Genomic DNA, 24,265 nt, shown 5'->3' on the forward strand with positions numbered 1-24,265 from the left:
TAGTCTTTAGGCATTTAAGTCAGTGTGGAAATCTTTGTGAGATGACAATCAGCCTGTGCTCCATGTTTGTTAATTAAAAATGTCCTGTTATGATTTTGACTATGACAAAAAACAAAATGAAACCAGACATATTGATTTCCCAATCAAGATGAACTTCCGAAACTACCTGGGAAAAGCTTAACTGTAAAGCCATACTGAAGTCTTGTCCTGGGTTGCAGTGTAGGATGTACACAAAGTATTTATTCTATCACCATCTTCATGAACTGTTGAAACCAGGTGGGCTAGTGTTTTCCCAAGCCCCCTGCCTCTTCTGCTAATGGCCTTTGGGGTGTCTTCTGCTAATGACCTTTGAGGTGTCTTCTGCTAATGGCCCATTAACGCCTGGCCCATGAGTCACAGGTAACTCCCTCCAGGGGTTATCTCTGTTTAATGGGCCATCAAGGACCCACTTCACACTCCTCATGCTATTTGTGAGATGCTCTGCCCAGGGGGAGGAGCCAAGCATTCTCACCTGAATATAAGCTGGTATGTGGGACAGTGCAGGGGGCACTTATCCACTGGATTCCCAGAGGAGCAGGGCTACCAGACCTTTCTACAGGATCACTGCTTCAGGAAGAGCACCTTACCTGGACTGCTTCCACCATCCTGCTCAGGTTGTATTCTGACTCTGTCAGTGATCCTTTGTCTTATTGCATTTATTTTATTTTACTTTTACCTTTTTACCTTTCTTTTTTATTAAATTATATCTCTGACTTGGAGCCTCTCATTCATTTTGCTTTCAAACCACAACAAGTCTGCAGTCTAAGACCATACTGGTTTTAGAAAGGAGGAGCACTGTAGCAATGTATCTGTATAACAGGCCATTCTGATGCACCAGCCAAACTGGTTGTGAGTAATCTTACCAAACCATCTGCAGTTTTGTTATTAGAGGTCTCAGGAATTCATCAAGGTTACTGGGAAAACAACAGGATCAAAGATGGGAGCGGAGAGCCTGAGCAACTGCAAAAACTGTAAACTCTAGATAGGGGAAGCACAACGTAATGATGGATGCTTGACCAATTGGATGTCCTGAAGGATGCGTGCCTGCCTCATGAAGTAGCTTAGCCAACCCAGAGATGTGTGGACAGTACACCTAGAATCTATATCTGGCATGTAACGTAAACAATAAATGGCTTCTGTTGGAATCATATTGGTTCTGTTATTCAGTTGTCCATTTTTTCCCCTGTAGAGCACCTAATCTCCTGCCTCCTACAAGTGTTGCACTGTCTACTACCACAAGTAATTCATCCTACAGCCACTCATTTCCCCAAGCCAACATAAGGAGAGCACGAGTGCACAGTAACAATGGAACTTCTCTTTTGGCAGCAACATGGCCTTAGTTCAGCTTGAACCAATCCATGTCTTAATAACAGTATGTCAGTATCCTACAAGAATAATACTGGATCAGCTACTTTCTTCACAGAAGTAATTGCTGCCACCCAGACAATCTAGAAAGCTAGAGAAAAGTACTCAGTTTGACTGCAGAACTAAGAACTGACTAAACAGAAACCCAAATTGTGTTGGTTTTGCACGGTCTGGTTCTTGGTAGTGGGGGGGCCACAGAGGTGGTTTCTGTGAGAAGCTGCTAGAAGCTTCTACCATGTCCAACAGAGACAATCCCTGATGGCTCCAAAAATAGGCATGCTGTTGGCCAAGGCTCAGCCAATTAGAGACGGTGGTAATGCCTCTGTGATAACATATTTAAGAAAAAATCTAAACAAAGTTTGTGGTGCAGTTTTAATTCTAGCTGAGAAGAGGAGGAGGTAAGAACATGTGAGAAGAACAACTCTGCAGACACCAAGGTCAGTGAAGAAGGAGAGGGAGGAGGTGCTCCAGGCACTGGAGCCAAAATTCCTCTGCAGTCTGTGGTGAGGACCATGGTGAAACAAGCTGACCCCCTGGAGCCTATGGGGATCCACGGGGGATGCAGAGACCCACCTGTAGCCCATGGAGGAGGAGCCCACACCAGAGCAGGTGGATGCCTGGAGAAAGCTGTGGTCCAGTGGGAGACCCGTGGAGAGATGGGCCCTACTCCCAGGCTGGAGTAGCCTGTCCTTGAAGGACTGCACCCTGTGGAAGAGTGACCTACGCTGCAGCAGTTTGAGGTGTTCTGCTGTCTGTGGGATGGACTCATATTGCAGCAGTTTTGAGAGGACTGTTACTTGTGACATGGAGCCACATTGGAGAAGTTTGTGGAGAACTGTCTCCCATTGAAGGGAACCCCACAGTGTAGCAGGGGAACGACACCTCTCCCTGAGCAGTGAGAGAAAGCATGGGTGATAAACTGCCCAAAACCCCACTCCCTGCCTTCCTGTGCTGTCAGTGGGAAGGAGGGAGGGGTTGGGGGGAGAAGGAAAGGTGTTTTGAAGGGCTTATTTTACTTCTCATTATTCTCCTCTGATTTTGTTAGTAATAAATTCACTTTGTATCTCTAAGTTGAGCCTGTTTTGCTCTTGATGGTAATTGATGAGTATTTTCTCCCAGTCCTTATCTCAACTCATTAACTATTTGTAATATTTTCTCTCCTCTGTCCAGTTGCAGGGGAGGGTGAGTGAGCAGCTTTCATGGGTGCCTGGTGTCCGGCCAGTGCCAAACCACGACAATTGTCCTTGAGTTTAGCATAAGAAAAAAAATCTAAATTTCTGTTAATAGCTAAAGTAAAAAAATAAATAAAATAAAATATCCATTTCAAGTTAATCATAATTCTGGAAGAGTGCTATAAAATGAAGTGACATATGAACCAACTAAAGCAATCTAACTTGCCTCTCATTTTGTTCAGAGTGCATGGACACTACCAGCAGACTGTTTTTTCACTACAGCAATACCAAAGTTTGACCTCTTACAAAAGAGTGGAAGTGGACCTTGCACTACCTTGCTTTTAAGTATACAGTAATGGCATTGTCCATTATTAATTTGAAGTGACACATGTAGCAGTGAGGTTAACACATCTTTTATGTGTCCAACACACATGAATTCCAATATATACTGTTATAGAAGTCTCCTGTTTGTCCAAGAACCATGGATTATGGGTTGACAAAACACTCCTGGCCCAGTGTGAAACAAAAGTATTTTCTATGAGATGAATATAAAGCTATGAGGAAGTAAATAATTTTGAAGTAATGGCATGCACATTAATTTCTCCTATAGATGGTGTATTGGTTTAGCACACCCTGGTTTTTGGTAGCGGGGGGACCACAGAGGTGGCTTATGAGAGAAGCTGCTGGAAGCTTCCACCATATCCAGCAGAGTCAATCCCTAATGGCTCTGAAGATGGACATGCTGCTCACCAAAACTGAGAAAATTAGAAATGGTGGTAATGCCTCTGTGATGACATATTTAAGAAGAAAATAAAAACAAAGTCAGAGTTTTTCTTCTAGTCAGAAAAGAGGAGGTGAGAACATGTGAGGGAAAACAATATGGCGACATCAAGGTCAGTGAAGAAAGAGGGGGAGGAGGTGTTCCAGGTGCTGGAGCTGAGATTCCTCTGCAGGCTGTGGTGAAGACCATGGTGAAGCAGGCTGTCCCCCTGTAGCCCATGGGGATCCATGGGGGATGCAGAGATCCACCCACAGCCCATGGAGGAGGTGCTCATGCCAGAGGAGGTGGATGCCTGGAGGAGGCTGTGATCCAGTGGAAGACCTGGTAGAGAAAGGAGGCCCTTGCTTCCAGGCTGCAGCAGCTTGTCCTTGGAGGACTGCACCCCGTGGAAAGAGAGATCCACGTTGCATCAGTTTTGGGAGGACTGTTTGCCCGTAGGGGGAATTCACATTGAAGCAGGTGTGGTAGGACTGCTGCTCGTGAGAGTGGATACATGATGGAGAAGTTCATGGAGAACTGTCTCCTGTGGGAGGGACCCCACGGTCTCACAGGGGAAGGACTCCTCTCCCAGAGTAGCGGAAGAAAATCTCGGTGATGAACTGACCAAAACTCCCATGCCCTGTCTCCCTGTGCTGTCGGTGGGAAGGAGGGAGGGGCTGGGGGGAAAATGGGGTTTTAAGGGCTTATTTTACTTCTCATTATCCTGCTCTGATTTTGTTAGTAATAAATTTACTTTGCAACTTTGAGTCTGTTCTGCCTTTGAAGTGTTTTCTCCCCATCCTTATCTCAACTCATGAACCCTTCGTTAATTTTTTTCTTTCCTCTGCCCAGCTGTGGCAGGTGAGGGTGAGCAAGCGACTCTCGTGGGTACCTGGCATCGGGCCAGTGTCAAACCACGACAGGTAGCCTGAGGACAATTGGGGTATGAACCCAAGCTGGACCTTGCAGACATAGAAAATTTGCTGCTTCTTACACTAGTCAAGCTGACTAAATTAGGAATGAGTCAATACCTATGTATGGTCTTTTACAAAGAAACAGAAATGGCATCACTTTCTGAATTTTACAGAAAAAAGCTACCCAGGCACTTAAAAACTATCCACCTGTTTTTGAATATGTAATTATACCTGGACCAAAATCAGTGCAATAAAAGATAATATTCTTTACTGGAGGCTGTAGAAAAACCCCACAAAACTGTACTCTAGAGACAAGTCACAAGTATCCACTTATGAAGAGAGAAAGGGACCCAATATTTATAGTATCCAGCAGAGATCTCAGAAAAATTCTCAACGTAAGCTGTATCACTTAAGGAAAGCCACATGGTGCTCTCTGGAGATGGGAAAAAAACAGGAAGAGACATGGCATTTGCTTCTAAGTTCTACACGCTTGCAATAGACTAGCCCAAACACCTCTGATAAGAGCAGCCTCAATTTGAAGGCAAAACTCCGGCAGAACACTGTTGGCAGGCATTTTATTGAAGATTTTTCTTAATTAAAATCTTGAGTCACTATTATTATGAACACTTAATGACAGGAAAATAAGCATGGAAGGTACTGTACTAAGTACACTAACAGCTGAAACTCTGGGGAAGGAAGGGCTACCATATCTTCATTTCTGTCTCCAGCCAAAGTGATAAACAAGAGCCAATAACAAATCATCTGGAAGACACTGTTCAATGGGAGATTAACCTCAGCAAATCAGATCAATGCCAGTTATTGGTCTCTTAGAAAGCTAGGCTTGCAAAAAAAAAAAAAAAAAAAGGTAATGCAAATGTAGAAAAGATGTGGCTTTGAAACATTTAAATCCCCACTAACATTTAGAACAAGTGTCAAGACCTCATTTTTGTCAAAGGTTTTTTTGACCTGCACTAGCAACTGATAGTGTTAAAGAAAGAACTATTTATTCAATTGATTTATGAATGCAGACTGGAGTTTTTTGTACTCGGTGCCAGTTCAAAGGAGTCAGGTTCAGTAGCCTGCAACATTTTTAAAGAGACTCTGGAATGTTTTAACATGATTGGGCTGGAGCAGAGAAATAAAACTGAGACAGCATAAAGATACATATTTTCCAAAATGAATGCTGATTCCAAGTGATCAGCACAGAGAGTCTTCATTGATGCAGAAAACTATATATTCCAATGCAGAAAGTACCTCAGTGAAATCTGACAGTCCAATCACCTTTCTGAGAAGGTATTAGTATCCTTAACATGTTATGTCTACACTTTAAAGGACACTTATCTTAGCATGTGTAAGATTTTTCTAGTAATTAATGCACACTACATAAGGGTCCCTGGATAAGGCACAGTCCTCCCAAATGGCATGACAGGAAGATAATCATTCGAGGATATAAAACATTAACTATCACTTTGAGAGAACTTTTTCTCTTTCCCAAGATCTTAGATTAAATAAATTAACAAAATACAAGTAAATTCAAAGTTAAAGCTATGAAGTATAGCTATACTGACCTCTATACTAGACCATTAGCAAGTCTCCAACTACATGACTAAGAATCTAGCAGATCCTTAATTGAGATCTCATGCCCTAGTACCACAATAATTTTAAATATTCTTGTATCTATATAAATACTAAAAAGCTTTGTCACTTAAAGAAAAAATTGATAAGCACACTGAAGCATGACAGCAATAAGACAATAAAATATTATTTTCAGCATAAAATGACAAGTAACTTACCTAACAACTCTTGTTCTCATTGTTGTATTAGCTGGCCACTTGTTTTGAACAGACTTCTGCAAGCATCCATAAATATATCTCAACGTCCTGTAAAAATAATAACTAATGAATAATTTCATTCAAAAAATTTAATGAGTAAAAATAGTTGGTCAGAAAGCATCTAGTCTAATCTCTTCCAGTTCAGACATAAGCTGTAAATTAATTTAAAATCTGCTATAACAGTCCATTTACAAAGGGCAAAGAAAGTCCTTGACTAATGCACTACTCTATTTGTGAAGGTAAAATTCTGATAAATCATATATGCATTATATATTTTATAATACTTTTTTCCTATTTCCCTAGGTAACATTTACTTTAAAAAAAAAAAGGTTTGGTTTGGTGGCTTTTTTCCTTTATGTTTTTTCCACTTTTTAACTGAATGAATAATAATTTGTGCATCCATAACTAGAGGTCAGGTGTTTAAAAATAGTTATGCGATAGTCCTCTCCTAAAAAAATAGGAGCCCTCTGGTATTTTTCAGAAAATATTGAGATGCACCATATATTTAAGAGGATGAATCTTTTAATACTAACTGTGCTGGTTTTGTATTAATTGATTTGTGGTGAAGAGGGAAAAAGTCAGCCAAGGAAGTGAAGCCTCTGTGAGGAGCTGATAGCCGCTTCCTCTGTGCCTGGAAAAACCAATTGCTGGCTAGCTCTGAGAAGTGGCACACTGCTAAGCCAATTAGAAAAGCTAGTAACGCCTCTATGATAATGTTATAAATACATATTATATGATTGGTTTTTCGCAAATATTAAAATGAATACTATATGTGTTATGTTGGAAAGTTATGCTGTATTAATATAGTCTCTTTCAGTAGTGTGATAAATATAGTTTTTAGGCTATAGCATAATATTAAAATAGAAATTATGTGATGTAAGATGCTTTTTGTAACTAGCTCAAGGAATGGGAAAGAATCAAGAAATTCTTCACATTATCCTATCTGGATAGAGATAACAGCAATAGACACCAAAACCCCAAAGGAAGAATTTATTGCCTCCGTTATTGGGGAGTTTGAGACTGTGGACCTACAGGAGGATTGATTTGCAGGATGAAATGGTGTGGGTGTGTGTGTGGGGGGGAGTTGAAATTAAGGAGAAACACCCAAAGTCGAAAGGAATGTTTGAATCATGTATGGGATTTATGAATATGCAATAGGCTACTGATTTTAAGGGAAGATCTTTTGTTAGCACGGTGTGCTTTTTGGCAGAATTCCAGGCACCCGGATGTCTGTAAACTTTTGATTTTTGTGTCTTATTTTTTTTTATTATTAAACTTTTAACAAAAAATGAACTGTGTTTTTCACAATAATATATTTAAGAACGAAAAACCACGGAAAGTTGTCTTGCTCCCTGCTCTCTAAAGAGAGGTGGAGGGGCCGGCTAGGGCCCCTTCCCGGCGGGGGCCGCTACCCCGTTCCGGTGCGGCCCCTGGGCCATGCTGCCGGGGGCCATCCCGGTGCCGCAAGCAACCTTGGGGCCAGGGCAGCGCCGCGTGGCCGCGGCTCTATCAGCATGGCTCGCAAAAGACTTGATTTACTTCGCCGCTTTTAGCCAGCCATGCTGCAGACAGAAAGACAAAAGCGGCGGCAGCAGCTTTTCTTTTTTCGGCATGCCGCATGAAGAAAAGGTGCAGAGTGGAGCCGGCAGCCGGCACGGCTTGAGCAGTGCCAGCGGACACCATGTGACCAATAGAGAGAAGCACGGTGAGCAAGTCCCCGATTGCGGAGCTCGGACAAGATTAACCTTTCAGTGCTGCTGAACTCTATAAAAACTGTTTCAGTTGATAGAACTTGAGAACAAACGAACCTACAAACACCAATTCTCTCCTCCCGAGTCAGAGAAAAGGAAAAAGTGAGGACACATGAGAACAATATGGCGACACTAAGGTTGGTACAAAAGAGGGGGAAGAGGAGGTGCTCTGAGCGTTGGAGCTGAAATTCTTCTGCAACCCATGATGAGGACTATAATACAACAGTTTCCCTGTAATTCATGAAGTGCATGGGCAGATGCAGCATTCACCCGCATCCCATGAGAAAAAGGCACTCGTGCTGGAGCATCTGGATGCTGAAAAGCTCTGATCTGGTGAGAAGCTTGAACAGAGAGAGAACCCTTGCTTTCATAGAAGAAGAGGACCCTTGCTTTTATACTCTAGAATAGCTCATCCTTAAAAACTGCACCCCATAACTAAATGGCCCATGAAAAGCAGTTGTGGAAAGACTGCAAGCTGTGGGAGGGACTTCACGTTGCAAGCAGGTTCTGGGCGGACTGTTAGCCGTGAAAATTAAAACCACCTTGAAAAAGTTCACAGAAAACTGTTTCCTGTAGGAAAGACCTCAGGCACAGCAAAAGACTCCTCTCCTTAGGCAAACTGAAAAAAGATCTTAAGAAGTAGCAAACTAACTAAAATTCCCATATTTTGTCTCCCTGCGCTGTCAGTGGGAAAGAAAGAAGGGCTGGGGCTTAAGGTGTGCTAAAGGGTTTTGGTTCTCATTATCCTCTTCTAATTCTGTTAATAAATTTTTCTTTATACCTTTTAAAGTTTTGAGCCTGTTTTGCCCTTAAGGTGTTTTCTCCTATTTCTTATCTCACACGAGGAGTTTTCTTCCCCCCCCCCCCCCCCCCGCTTAACTGTAGCAGAGGAAAATCAGTAAATTATTTTTGTGGGTGTGCTGGCATTTGGCCAGCGTCATCCCATCACACTAACATTGCTATCACTGACACAAAAGAACTTTCTGTGCTGTTCTGTGGTGGGTTGACCATGGCCAGCAGCTAAGCCCCTCACCCAGTCACATGGTCATTTCCCCTCAGCAGGATAGGGAAGAAAATAAAATCACAGAATCATTTAGGTTGGAAAAGAGCTCTAGGATCAAGTCCAACCAGTAACCTAATACTGCCAAGTCCATCATTAAACCACATCTTGAAGTGACATCCACATGCCTTTAAATACCTTTAGGGATGGTGACTCCACCACTTCCCTGACCAGCCTGTTCCAATGCTTTACTGTTGCAGTGCACCCCCACGCCCTAGCAGGTGTTTCCATTTTAGGAAAGAGTATAAGTTTCACCCCTGATCTTTTAAGGAAAGAGAACCAGAAACTTCTATGCTTCGCTCACCATAATTGGCCCAGTGCCAGGACAAAGGCACCTGTTGGATCCTTGAGCTGTTCCTCGAGAAATGTAGCTCTTTTCTATTGGGCAACATGCCAAAAACTCCCTTCTTGATTGTTGAATATTTAAGAGAGAGCACAGAGCCCCTCGGTGCTTTTTGGGGTGTCTTAGCAGGTGCAAGGGACCTCCCTGCATCGTGCACAGCTTTTATTCTTTTGTTTTGTATAGTTTATTGTATAGTTTATTTTCGCTTTAATTAAAATCTTTTTGCTTTTCCAAACATCTCCGATCATGCCATCTCGCTGTTTTTTATAAGCCATTTCTGAGAGGCTGCTGGCAACCCTCAGAGCTTGATAAACCTTTGTGGGGCTAATAACACACTGGCCTCAAGCAGAAATGTATCACTTTACAACCATTTTGGTGAAGAAATTTTTCCTAATATCCAATCTAAACCTTGACTGTCACAACTTGAGGCCATTTCCTTTCATCACTTGCTACTTGAGAAAAGACCAACACCCACCTTGCTACAACCTCCTTTCACCTTTCAGGTAGTTACAGAGAATAAGGTCTCCCCTGAGCCTCCTTTTCTCCAGGCTAAACAACCTAAACTCCCTCAGCCACTCCTCATAGGACTTATTCTCCAGCCTCTTCCTCAGCTCTGTTGCCTTTCTCTGGACATGCTCTAGCACCTCAATGTCTTTCTTGTAGTGAGGGGCCAAAAACTGACCCTAGTATTCAAGGTGTAGCATCACCAGCGCCAGGTACAGAGGAACAATCGCTTCCCTGGTCCTGCTGGCCACACAATTTCTGCTACAAGCCAGGATGCTATTGGCATTCTTGGCCACCTGGGCACATGCTGGCTCATGTTCAGCTGGCTGTCAACCAGCACTCCCAGGTCCTTTTCCACTGGGCAGCTTTCCAGCCACTCCAAGCCTGTAGCACTGCCTGGGGTTGTTGTGACCCAAGTGCAGGACCTGGCACTTTGCCTTATTGAACCTCATAAAATTTGCCTCAGTCCATCTATCCAGCCTGTCCAGATCTCTCTGCAGTCTTCCTATCCTCAAGCAGATCAACAGTTCCACCCAACTTTGTTCTATCTTCAAATGTACAGAAGGGCAAAAAGCAAGAAAAACTCACAAGCTGACATAAACACAATTTAATAGGTGTGATGGCTTCAGGTCGAAACCAGGCAGAAACATCAATTCCTGTAGTGGTTTCAATTTCGCCTATTTCTGTTTCTTGAATTATGTGTAGTGGTTTGTGTCTACTAGAATTATTTACTCTTTTTCTGCTGTGAGATAGTATTAGGAGAGAAGCAAAGCAAGCTCAAATCTTAAAAGGGTATAAAGACAGGTTTATTAACAAAACTACAAGAGAGAAAAAAGATAAGAATCAGAATAAAACCTTTAAAATACTTCCCCTCTCCCTCAACAGCTTCTTTTCCTTTCTCACAGACAATGTATAGACAAAACTTGGAACCCTTGGTCAGTTTCCCACCTATAAAACAGTCTTTTATCAATTCATTTAGAGAGAGAAGTCTCTTTTGGTCTGCTATTGGACTTCCCACAAGACAAGAACAGTTCTCTTGTGGCTTTTTAATTCTCACAAAAGCAGCTGCCTGGGAATTTGCAATTCTGAAGTCCCTCACATATCACACAGCCTTCCCCTGGCTGCATATGGGCCATGTACTCATGGGGTATCATTTTAAACATGAACGGTTTCAAAAGCAAAGGTTTTTCTTCATCTCTAGGAACAGAGATCTTTTCTCTTTCTAGGGGCAGATCTTCATCTTCATCTCATCTCTCTCTCTGTTCAAGCTTCTCATAAGATCACAGCTACTTCAATATTTACTTATTCCACCACAAATGCCTTTGCTTATATCTGCAATCTGAATACTCTTATCATTTCCCCAATACATATTTCCACAACTTAAAGGAATATTCTAGCATATTACAGTCTATTACCGTAGCTCACAAAAGATTTTCAGCCTAAAACCAAGGCATCTTCTCATTCTCTTCCATCTAAGATGTAACTCTTCCTTCACTCACTTTGATGTCTTCACTGTCTTTTCTCTCACTCAGAGAGGATTTAATGTTTTGCAAGTTTCACCTGTCAAGGAAACATTAACATTTTCCCAGGTCTGCAGAGGGCATGATGGTTCTTCCCTGGGCAGTGGCCAAAGGTGGCAAAATCAGGCTGTGCCAAGCTGCGCCAGGATCCTGGGGGCCCCAGCTGCACCCAAACTACAGCTGCAGGGCCACCCTACACAGCTGGGCCCCCTCTCTTCTGACAGATGACTTGGTAGTGGTGGTCAGAGGGGTCTACAGTGAAGGATTCTTCAGAAAGCCACACTGGGGGGGGAGGAGTGGCCTAGCTGCTGGCAGGGGCTACACAGCCCAGCTAGGCTTCCCGGGGCTGTGATGGGGGGGGCGGGCGGCTTGGCGGCAGAATGTTAGCAGCCGCTGGGCCCGATCCGGCCGGGACAGGGCTGTCTCTCCTCCCCTCCCCCTGCCCGGAAGTCACCAGGCCCGGGCCTGAGCCAGTCTGGCCCCCGCGGCAAAGAGGGAGCTGAGCCCAATTGTTACCTGTTCCCAGGCCGGAAGGAAAAGAGAACTTCTTGGGATTTTCCCTGATTTTTAACCTGTGTTTTCACAGAGACGTGTCACCTTTCTAGTGGTTTTACCAGATGTCAATATTCAAACCTAGTCACTGATTGGTTTTGCTATAACTTTCTTGAAAAAATTACTTCCGTGCAAAAGCAACACAACAGGTAAAGTAAAAGTTGTGCATGCAAGGAAAGCAAAATAAATTAATTCACTACTTCCCATTGTCAGTCATTCAGCCATCTGCAGTAAAGCAGGGCTCCATCATACATAATGGTTACTTGGGAAGATAAATGCAGTAACTCCAAAATGTGTCTCCATCCTTCTTTCTCTGCAGTTTTATTGCAGAGCAGAACATCATATCATATGGAATATCCATTTCGTCAGTTGGAGTTTACCCTCCCAACTTCTTACCCATGTCCAGCCTACTTACTGGGGATAGGGCAGAATGGGGAGAGAAAATACAACCCTCAACACTGTGCAAGCACTGTTCAGCTAAAACAGGGATGTGTTATCAACACCGTTTTAGTCACAAATCTAAAAGAGAACACCATTCAGGCTGCTATGAAGAAAATAATCTCCATCTCTTTTTCCATACCATTTGCATAATATGCTTGGGTTGTACACCATCCAGTAGATCTTCATTAACCACCACCGTCTTCCTATCCTTTAGTATGCATACAGATATCATTCCCTTAGTCTATAGCCCCTTCCCCGCAAAGTGTCCATAAAATGTCCATTCAGTTCACTTAGTCTGTAAGCTGGGCTCTGTTATGGTGGTCACTTGGAACAGTAGTGCATTGTGTGGAGTCATTTGGCACCAAAGGCAGCTCAGATTGTGTCACTGCTGCACTTGCACTGCTTTTTGCAAAGCTCATCCACCACTAGTTCAGGTGGTCCCTTTTATAGTACTACTTCTAGCATGCAACTCAAATCATGGGTTACAACAGTATAATCACATATCCATTACAATCTCCACCCCTGGTCCTTTAGGACCAGGCTATAGAGTTTTACATCACAATGAACTCCATGCCTTGCCCCCACTCCAGCATGGATTCTCCATGGGCTGCAGTCCCTTTGGAGGCATACCTGTTCTAGCATACATTTATCCACAGACCAGTAACTTCCACTCCAGTTCATACTGAATGTTGTGGTTTGAAAGCAAAACGAGTGAGAGGCTCCAAGTCAGAAATATAATTTAATAAGAAAAAAAGGTAAAAAGGTAAAAATAAAATAAATGCGATACCACAAAGGACCACTGACAGAGTCAGAATACAACCTGAGCAGGATAGTGGAAGCAGTCCAGGTGAGGTGCTCTTCCTGAAGCAGTGATCCTGTAGAAAGGTCTGGTAGCTCTGCTCCTCTAGGAATCCAGTGGGTTAGGGCTGCTTGCACTGTCCCACATACCAGCTTATATCCAGGTGAGAATGCTTGGCTCCTCCCCCTGGGCAGAGCATCTCACAATGGGATGAGGAGTTGTGAAGTGGGTCGTTGATGGCCCATTAAACAGAGATAACTCCTGGAGGGAGTTACCTGTGAGTCATGGGCCAGGCGTTAAGGGGCCATTAGCAGAAGACACCCCAAAGGCAGGGGCTGGGGAAAACACTGCCCCACCTAGTTTCAAAAGTTCATGAAGATGGTGATAGAATAAATACTTTGTGTACATCCTACACTGCAACCCAGGACACTGAAGTTCTTTCATGTCCAGTATGGCAACACTATACCATGGCATGATTTCATTCAGGCCATGATAGTCCACTGTTAGTCTCCACCCTCTGCCAGACTTTTACAGGCCATATGGAACTATTCAAGAGTGATTGAGTATTACTGATTACTCCTTGGCTCTCCAATTGATGAATCAGCTTATGAAGGGGAACCAGGGAGTCTTGGTTGGTGCAATATTGCCACTAGTTCAATATCATGGTAGCAGTCTGCACCTGATGCTCTTCAACACAAAGAAAACCCATAACACAAGGTCCTGCAAGTGACTGGGCAAAGTAGACAGTTGTTTATTCCTCTTTGCATACACAGCAGCTACACCAAAGGCCCACCACTACCCTTTTAGATCTTTGAAATACCCTCTCCTGAAACTATCTGTACCAAGGATATATGGAGTCTCCAGGTCAGTCACAATAGGATACTTCAGTCACTTATTCCCTGTGAGGCTCACCCCAGCTTCGAACACAAATTGTTGGGATCCCCTTTTTATTCTAGAAAACCCCTTGGACCTTAATGGCATTAAGGTACACTGTACGTCCATGTCCACCAAAACCTTATACTCCCATGGGTTTGATGCGCCACGTCATCAAATCCACACAGTCCAATAAAACCACTTGGCCCTTTCCTCTGCCTGACCCCTCTGTTCTTGGTTGGAGCATTCATTGCCCAACTCCTGTAATTGTAAACCAGAAGTCCCTTCATTAGGATCAGGAGGATCAACCCTTCTACTCTGTCTGGGGAATTGCTCAACAGCAACTGGAGCAGTAATCTTTTCTGAATGGAGCTTTTCTGGGTGCTGCTTTTCCTTGCAACTCACATATGTGGTCTAGGTTTGAGGTAGGTGCAACGCTCCAGTTCATGTCTTCCCTGTGGTTGCAGAGCTAGAATTACAGGGTGGCATATAGTGTGGACCCACAGTTCCCTTTCCCTTGAGCAGAGAAAAGCTGATTTCATATGGCACTCTTGATAGCCGAGACACCAAACTGTAAGGGTAAGGAGAAAGGGATATTCTCTTAAGAGCACCAGAGCTGGCAGATCAGTTTTTCCACAGTTGGTGCATCAATGTTTGCCTATTATCACCAGGGTGCTCGTGCACAACATTGGTGTGTTCCATACAAGTTTCTGCCACATGGACTGGAAATACAGGACTTCATCCAGATCTTTGGAAGCCTGCTTATTGTTCAGATTGCTGTAGGTCACCACCATCACTAAATCCCTCAGATACTGAATACCTTCCTCAAACATGGTCCTCTTGCCTCAGTAGTTTACAAGGCTTGCCTTGAGGGAATACCTTGTCTTCATACTTGACAGGAGCCACTTCCAGAGACTGTGGATTGCTGCCCATCTTTCTGTCCCTTTGTTGATTTGCTGGTCCCTTACTAGGGATCCCAGTTGCTGATCCTGTCTACCTTCTATAATTCCTGACTGTTGGACCCAATATCCCAGCAATGGAGCAATCAGGTCATAATTTGCTCATCTGTCTGGTCACCATAATCTTTCCACATATCTCTTAGTTCACTCTAGGATAGAAACCATGTGATTTCTGATTCATTTATGATTTCAGTCTCTTCCCTCTCCTGTTCTCGTGACTACTCTGCTGCAGAACAGGCTGACTCTTCTGATTCTTCTTCCTGCTCTCCCCTCAGGAGGAGGTTTTTCTTCCATTACTAGACAAGTAGACCTCTGCTTCCATTGTTTTTTCTTGTCTATAGGAACAACTGCTATTGTTGAGAGCTAGATCTCTGGCTTAGCTAGTGTCTGTTTGCATGTTCTAACATCCAGAGACCCTCTTGAGCCCTTCAAGTGCTTAACATAGGTTCAGTAAGGGTAGAGCAGGCCCCAGCACAGTGCTAGAAGTTGTGGCTGATATAGACAAGGCATAATTTTATCAAGTGTTCTGTTGCTTCAATATCATTCCATGCCTGTTCAGGTTTCAAGTCCTATGTCATTGTAGGGAGGAACATTCTAGGTACCTGCCCAAGTTCTATACACCTTGCCACCCATGACCCATGTGCCTCAGAGCACATCCCTGTGTGGCATTTCAAATTAGCTGATTACCTTTTTGAAAAGCCAGAATTATATTCACAACACATACCAATATAAGCATTCAGATTACACAAAGATGTTCCAGAAACCAGAGTCATTGTAACAAGGCAAGAAACATCTACTACTGAGGAGAAGAGAAGATGCCATTCTTCATTTCCCCCACAAAATGGCTTCCAGAGAAGAGGAAAAAGGTGCAATTGTTAATTTCCTCAGAGTTGGTTTCCAGAGTACTGGGACAATAGCAATGCATGGTATGAACAACAGATTAGCTCAAGGCCAGTGCTATTACCATAGCTCTCCCAGACATAAGCACAACAGTGATAAACAACACAGCAAACTGCAAAAGCCAAAAGCAGCTATTAACAAGCACTAGAGTTTGAGGCAGAGCAAGAGATGGAGCATCTCATGAAGTAGATGATGTAACAAATAAACCAGTATCAAGGAAAAAAAGCAACACTGTGACCAGCAAGAGCAAGTAACAACTTGCCAAGTAATAACTAAACAGTTATAAGAGCTACAAATGTAGTCTAGCATGCTCAGATCAAATCTGTTGTTATCTAGAACCTCTCAAGCCCCACATTGGGCTCCAGAAACGATTGTCATGGGTTGAGTTCAGCCAGCATCTAAGCCCCCACCAAGCTGCTTGTTCACTCCTCCTGAGCAGCGTAAGAGAATCGGAAGGGCAAAATCAAGAAAAATTCATAGGCCATCATAAAGGCAGTTTAATAGGTGAAGTTGTGTACACAAGTGAAACAAAATAAGGAATTCATTCATGACTTCCCATTAGTAGGCAGATGTCCAGCCACTTCCAGTAAAACAGGGCCTCACCATGCATAAGAGGTACTTGGGAAATATCCCTTTGGTCAGTTGGGGTCAGCTGTCCTGCTTGCATGCCCTCCCTACTCACTTTTTTCAGAGGTGGAAGGAACAGCAGACAGATGAATAACGAAAAGGAGGGAAAAAAAAAAAAAAAACAACCAAAAAACAAAAGAAAACCTCTACACTGAAAATACTGTTTAACAGTAGCCAAAATACCAGCATGTTAACAGCACCGTTTTAGTCACAAATCCAAAACACAGCAACATTCCAGCTACCATGAAGAAAATTAATTCTATCCCAGACTAAACCAGTGCACAATGCAAAATTTATCATTGTTTATATTAAAAGCTAACAATAAAAAAGTGAAAGAAAACAGTTAGCGCTACACACTTTATTCAATGGTTTCAGGGTAAAGAAGTTATTTTAACATTTTTTAAAAAGGAAAAGAATAACCTGTGCATTTCCTTAATACCCTAATACATAGAAGTAATCAAAGCAGGGTGTCATTCTACTGCCACCCATTTGTACTGTTAATGCTTTTAATAATTCCATCTCTTTTTCAGAGTAGAAAGACTTGAAAGAATTGGCAACTGACTTAAATATATACAATTGTCTGCCAACTAGCACTGTCCCCTAGCTCTTTGTAGAAACAATAGATCAATTTTTTTCTTCTTTCCCTGACCCCTTGGAGTCTGTTTTGCCCCTGTGACACTAATTGGTGAGTGATCCTTATCTCAACCTTTTGTTATGTTTTCTCTCCCCATCCAACCTCCAACAAAGGAAGAGGAATGATAGAGTGGCTTGGTGGGTACCTGACATCCAGCCAAGGTACACTCACCACATTTGCAAAAAAGCACAATTCATGTTTTGGTTTTTTCTCTGTACATATAACAGCCTGTCTTGGTTTAAAAGACAAATGTCTGCCAAGGAAGGCGGGAACCTTCCTAGAATGGAAAAGAAGACCCTTCCCTCCAATTTATTATAACTCCAAAAATTATGGGGCTTTCAGGCAAAAAAAAATTAGGAAAAAGAATAACAGTTCTTTACTAGAATATATATTAAAAAAGACACAGCACAAACCAAACAACAACACAATAACAGAAGTTTCCCACACACCAAGCACTCAGACTCCCCTTTGGTGTAGTTAAGATGACAACCAGCAGGGGGCGGTGGCAGCTCCAGTGAGGTGAAAACTGCAATGATTCACTTGCAGCCGGCAGGGGGTGCTAATGGGCTCTATCTAGGAAGAAAAAAGGTGCAAGGCTCCCACCAGCTGGTGCCAGGAAGGCAGTAAATTGCTCCTATTGCAAACTCACAGTCAGCGTTCAGTCTCAGCACTGCCAAGTAGCAGCCGGCAGAAGCAGGGTAAAACAGGCAGATTTGGTCATAGTCTGAATAGCAGTGTAGCAAAAGTCCCTGAGCCAAATGCACAACTCCTACAGCACGCAACCACGACCACTCTCTCCTTTCTATGCCGCAATTTTTAAAAAAGAAAACCTCAGCGAGAGAGCCAACCCCCCCCACCCAAAACTACCCAAAGACTTCACTGGAATGCCAGGATCATCAGCCACTCTTTTGTTAACTCAATCACATATTCATCCCCTAGGTGCCATCCCCTTCTTCTCCCAGGGTCTTTTTCAGATGACAGATGGGAAGAAATTACCTGAAAAACCTAAGCCACAACACAGCCCTAAAGAATTTAGTCTTAGTACTGATTAGTATAAGATAAACCAATAAAACACTATTTTATTATGCAATGTAACCCCCAAACAGGAATTTTCAAGTATAAATTTGAACAGAAGAGTGCAAACTTACGGAGGCAGTATCTCTGCAGCCATGAATATTTTCTCCACCAATTCCGAAAGTATGCTGAGAAGATGTGCCAAATTAGTGTTTACATCTTCATTTTTTTCCAACTTTGAAGGATTTAACTAAAAACAAAAGGGAAAAAGACATAAGTTTTGTGTCTTGAATAGAAGTACATATATAATTTGATAATATTTCACACTGAATATTATTTCAAAATAAATTAAATATTCTACTGCTGTACAAATCTCATACTTGTACAGAACTTACAAATCTGTTTCAAGGGCTAGCCAAAAAACTAATGTTGAAAAGCAAAGCTTTTAAGTTCTAGTGCACTACTATGCTGTTAACAGCACATTTAACACTATCCACAATACCTACCTTTTTCTATGTATATTTTCATCTTTTAATCCAGTATTCTGAAGACACAAACCTCTCCTTTCCATAATTAAGTTCAAGTGAAACAGAAATTAGGAGAGTTGTTTTAGAAATAAAGATAGAATCTAATACAAGCAGTTAATGTAAGGGAGTTTAAAAATGAAACTTAGTTCAGACATTGACTTCTAGCATATCTGGAGCTTAAAACAAGTTATTTAATGTAGGCCATTCAGTAACTACTACAACAGAACATACAACTGCTAAGGAATAAATACATAATTTAAAGAAATTTGAGTTTAAAAGCTTATTTAAAAGTGATGCTATGAACATTGTCCAAGCTGACATTTAGAAAAAAATCTCATAATCAGTTCAGTTCCAGTACTGAAATTATTTCTGAAGGATTGATAAATGCTTCTTAAGCAAATAACCAGTAGACCATAATTTCAACAAATCTAAATTTGAAAAAAATAGTTCAAGTTATCACCTCACAGGACTGCTTGCTCTCCATTATCTTTAATATACTGTCTTTTAGTGCATGATGAACAAAACGTGTTGCTGTGGCCTTCATATATTGCTCCATAAGTGTACTTGCTAAAGTGGTGGCACGAAACAAAGTAGTAGCTTCATCTGAAAAAAATAAAGTGTAAATTTAGGAAAATGAGACAACAAAAAGCAGAGGGGAAAAATAAGCTGTGTTCACAGTTTGATGTATGATGCAATAAAGAGAGGAGACAGAAATGAAGACAGGAGTCATTCCCTCCCCAGAGTTTCAGCTAATGTTAGTGTAATTAGTACAGTACCTTCCATGCTTATTTCCCTGTCATTTAGTGTTCGTAACAATAGTGACTCAAGCTTTTCATGAAGAAATATCTTCAATAAAATTCCAGCCAACAGTGTTCTATCCTGGCCACAAACATGTGATAAGGCATAGATGACATGCATCTCTTTCTGGAGTATGAGCTGAAAGAAAACCAAAACAATGTTCAGAAATTTGTGCTAAAATAACGGTCGCCACAAATACAACTTAGCAACATCTGTGTTATTGAAATTTCTCTCAGAGAAAGTGAATTTTGACAGAAAAAAATGAGGAAACAAACTTAATACCTCTTTAAACTCACTGTACTCCTCTTCTGGCATGATCTTCTCCATAGAATATCGTGCTCGAACACGCAAAGATCCTGGCTCAATACCTTTCAGTGGTATATGGGAACTGAGTTGAAACCACTCGTCTGTTGCATGTCCTTTCTGCAATCGACTTAATTGGCAACGCATAAACACTTTAAGAAAAAAGCATTGTTAAATAACTTATCTCCAGCAAAACAGTTCTAGCATTGAATAAAAAGAGATTTTTTTTAGCACGTCACCTTTCTTCAGCAAAAGAATATTAATAAAAATGATCAAAATTTGTGTCATCAAATATATGGATAGTTTATCTCTTAGATGGATTAACAGACTCCTGAAAACTGAAGTTGAAATATAAAGTGTGATATATGATATAAAATAATTCGTACTTAAGATTTAAGGTTTCCAAAAGTTGTAGAACCAAGAGCAGCTACAGGGAAAAGACTGATTTGCAATTGTAAAACACAGGCGGTGGAGAGGAAGAATTGGATTTGCAATAGAAAAGAGTGGCTTTGATCGGAGCTGGGTCTTCTCCAGGGATGGGTCCGACAACACCCTGATGATGAGCGCCCGATAGGCATCTACAATAAGACAATTGGAATCTTCAAGGGTGCGCATCCCAATACCAGATTCCCCTAAAAATGAATCAAGCATTCATCCCTGCCCAAAAAACTGTTTCATCAAACCAACAGAATGAAAAGAAGCTACATGAATATGCCAAGTGAGCAAAAGAGACAGAAAGAATGAGAAAAAACCCTGCCTTAGATGGAAAAACTGTATAAAACAGACCCCGAGGAAGTGGAATTCATGAACAGAGGGGGTTCGGAGCGATAGAGTCTGAATCGAGGTTCACCCAGTGCCAATCCCGGGCTCGACGCTGTTTCTTTTGATTGTGGCTTTTCCGAGACCAATTTTTGGTAGCGAAATAAAATCTGGTTTTAATTATCAATTTGGCTATGTAATTTATAACATAAAGCATGCTGTAAATAATGTATACCCAGAGATATTTAAAAAGTTTTCTTTTTACTGTCCAAACAGAGGAAAAAGCCCCTCTGCTCACTCAGCTACCCATCAACCTTAGGAAGCAATCGGAAAATTAAAACAGGTAAAATTATTAGAATTCATTGTCCTCTTTTGAAGCCCTGGACTCATACCTCTATCAGATATGCTCTTGAACCTCTGTTACCATTTTTAGTATTTATTTTTAGCTTTACTACCTCTTTCTCAAATATTGTCAGATGTATTTCTTTAATACTTTGAAACTCCTGAAGCATTGATTTAGAAGAATTAAGGACTTTAGTTAAAATAGATATTGCTGAGGTAAGGTAGCTAAACTTCCCTTTTGTTAACAGAAGCAGGATTGAAGGAACTGATAAATCATGGAACCTGTCAAACTAGGCTTTTACATCCTGAATGATCAATAGACCCCATGAATACAATACAATCATAAATCAAACAGTCCTGGAAAACAGGATTCAGCTGTCAAAGGTTAAAAAGTCAAAGAGAGGAAGACCCATCTTACTTCATCATTTTAGGACCCTACCCCATAAAAAAGACCACCGACCCATTTCAAAGAACAAACTACGCATGCTTGATGGCTTTTTGGGCTAATTACCATACGAAGTGGGGAATGGGATGTACCAGAGTTATGAATATGCATTTGTGTTTTGGGTATTCAATACTCCTGTACATAAAAGACACTGTGATCATCTGTAAATTGCGCGTGTGTATTTGGGAGCTATCCCGCACACTGCCTGGTGTCGTAATAAACATACACTTTCTAACTTTAAACTGTTAGAGAGTCTTTGTCCGTCATAGTTGGATATTGGTATTAGAGTAATATCTATAGTTTTTAAATAAATCACTCCCAAGTTTAAGGCTGTAACATTTTATGCAAAAGATATAAAAAGTCCTCCCCAGACAGGTTACTGCCCAAATAATGACAAGTCATCCAGATATGACAAAAACATTAATTCACTTTTTTGGTGGTGTTGGTACCTTAAAATTACTAAGTAATGACCTGCACCAGCCTATTTAACCATAATAGAAAGTCTGATCTGACAGCTGACTAGTAAGCTGCAGTAATCAGACCACTGACCATTCCAAATTAAGCATGTGCACTCCTGAACAGATTGTCTGGAACTTCTAAGCAAACACACTTTTTCTGCATCTCTTGATGAAATCTACTTTTAACCAAGTCTCTCACATTTAAACAAAACAACTCCCCAAACAAAAAATCCCCAATCATCCCCCCAAATATCAAAACAAAAACACTATCACACACTTCTTTTTCACTTTTCTGCAAAACCTTTGAACAGTTCTAGCAGACTTTCCACTACCCCAATTCTGCAGTGTGTTGGGTCATCATTTGCATAATCAGATAATGGGACAGAATGACATCATATTTCTTATATAGATTTAATATCGCATATTCTTTGGAGTTAAAGAATTGATAAGGTAACACATTTAAGTCAGTCAGGTAGGGGATAAACCAATTCATCATCATCTGCTACTTATCACAAGTGTGGACTGGACTGTCTTTACACCAGATAATCAATTGACTTTCCCAAAATATTTCTTCTGAACAAAGCTCTCACATCCTCAACTGAATAACGTGGTTTCTTCTTCTTTTGCTTGTGCATATAAGGCATGTATCTCATTGACAGGAACAGTGAGATACAGGATTCAGAATAACCTGATTGAAAGGAATGAGAGATTTGTCTTTACAAACAAACAGTAGGTCTGCTGATAAAATTGGATACTGAGAGATTAAAGAAACAATGGGAAGAACCGTAAATTCCATAAGGAATTCCACTGATTGACACAAGGAAAAGAAAAAAAAAAAGGGGGGGTATACATTAGAATGGGGTCTTAGGTATTAGGTGTTTTGGGAAGTCTGTACCTCTCAAGTACCTCAGCCAATGAGAAAAGAGAGAGGGAAATGTGACCAGGAAATTAGGATAAAAAGGAGGCTGCATCCTGTAAAAAATTGAGAGACTCCATGGGAAATGCACATGACCTCTCCATTTATTCGAATAAAGTTACAGTACTCTTCTGTCTCCTTTTTGGACATAAACCTCTGGTGTTTGTGGATTAATTTTCCTGACACTGATGATTTAATTTTTCCCATGGTTATACAATAGCACTTCCTAGTGATAATATAAATATTATAATCCTTTTTTGATCTTAAAAGATTGAAACAGAAACATAAACATATGGACTGCGGAATACTTGTTATAATTTATATTCAAAAACTTTAAGGAACACTTTCTGCTACTTAGAAAAGTATATTGAACTATTAGACTATGTTCAATAAGAGACTGCCTTTAGTTGAGAATTTAAAGATGTTTAAACTTTGCAGTCTAGCACATTAATATAGAATAACAAATATACAGAAAAAAAACCCCAAAAGTTGATCCATTCTTTGCAAGCACAGTCAAAAACTATATACAACAACCTTGAACCAATAATGTTTTATGTGATGAACATTAGGAAAAATAAAAGATAAAACTGAGGTTTCTTAATGGTTTGTTTGTAAATTTAACTTAGAGATTAATATTTAGTAACAAGTTTGTATTTTGATGATTATTATTGTAATCTGGAAATCAAACTTCAAGTGGTTAAAACTCAGGGTTTTTTCAGAATGGAAATGAATTTAAGTTTACAGTGAAGCCTTTGTGAAGCCTTTGTCGAACCCAACCAGAACCAACCAAACAATCCCCCTAAAACCACTAACTGATTCAGAATAAAAGCTTATCTAAATGTTGACAAAGAATAAATTACTCAATAATGGACATATTAAATGCTGGCTTTCCCACCCACAGCTTACTCATATGTTAGCACAATCCATTTACAAGGCAGTAAGGAGCTGTTAAGGACTTGAACCTCTTACACTAAGTTCTTCAAAGAAGGGGCTGCCAATGTCTTATTTTTGGTACCTAGTGTTGGTAGACAATATGTTGTTACTACCATTAACAAGTACCTGATAGGCTCCATAGTTTCTCCCCCTTGTTCAAAGTCCATCCATGTCAATGTAAGAGTGCTTACATACACTACTTAATATGTTTAGCACATATTTCATGAAGAATATGAGAGGGAAGGAGCCAAGTATATAACCTGCTGTAATAGGCTTATTTCCCAGCGCCACAGAAGTGATACATGTGTATCACAGTGACTTTTTTTGTCATCTAGCTCCATATTCTCAAATAACTTCAAGTTATGGGACTACTGCAAATACAAACTAGCTGAAAGGAGAGACAAAGGCAATGTGCGCTTGCAGCCCAGAAAGCCAACTGCATCCTGGGCTGCACCAAAAGTAGCAAGGGCAGCAGGTCAAGGGAGATGATTCTTCCACACTCTGCTCTCATGAGACTCCACACATAGTACTGTGTTCAGGTCTGGGGCCCCAAGCACAAGAAGGAAGTGAACCTGCTTGAGTGAGTCCAGAGGAGGGCCACCAAGATGATCAGGGGGCTGGAGCGGCTCCTCTATGAGGAAAGGTTGAGAGAGTTGAGGTTGCTTAACCTAGAGAAGGCTGTGGAAAGACCTTATAGCAGCCTTCCAGTACTATAAGGGAGTCTA

General features: G+C 41.3%; 1 protein-coding gene across 4 annotated transcripts in view; it reads right to left on the minus strand.

Moving 5' to 3' along the window:
- LOC310922176 (ras GTPase-activating protein 1-like) overlaps window positions 1-24,265 on the minus strand; it is a 147,419-nt gene that overhangs the window by 26,036 nt on the left and 97,118 nt on the right. For 3 of the 4 annotated variants that reach the window (XM_083882591.1, XM_083882592.1, XM_083882593.1), the window contains exons 16-20: window positions 19,667-19,839; window positions 19,363-19,522; window positions 19,047-19,189; window positions 18,194-18,309; window positions 6,044-6,130 (exon numbers count right to left, since the gene is read on the minus strand). In XM_083882591.1, coding sequence (XP_083738717.1) covers window positions 6,044-6,130; window positions 18,194-18,309; window positions 19,047-19,189; window positions 19,363-19,522; window positions 19,667-19,839 — 679 coding nt within the window. Of the gene's footprint in view, window positions 1-6,043; window positions 6,131-17,526; window positions 17,619-18,193; window positions 18,310-19,046; window positions 19,190-19,362; window positions 19,523-19,666; window positions 19,840-24,265 lie in introns of those variants that run through there. The other variant, XM_083882594.1, reaches the window with a different exon arrangement.

This window comes from Zosterops lateralis (genome assembly GCF_965231275.1).
Source record: "Zosterops lateralis genome assembly, chromosome: W".
In the NCBI taxonomy this organism is placed as follows: domain Eukaryota; kingdom Metazoa; phylum Chordata; class Aves; order Passeriformes; family Zosteropidae; genus Zosterops; species Zosterops lateralis.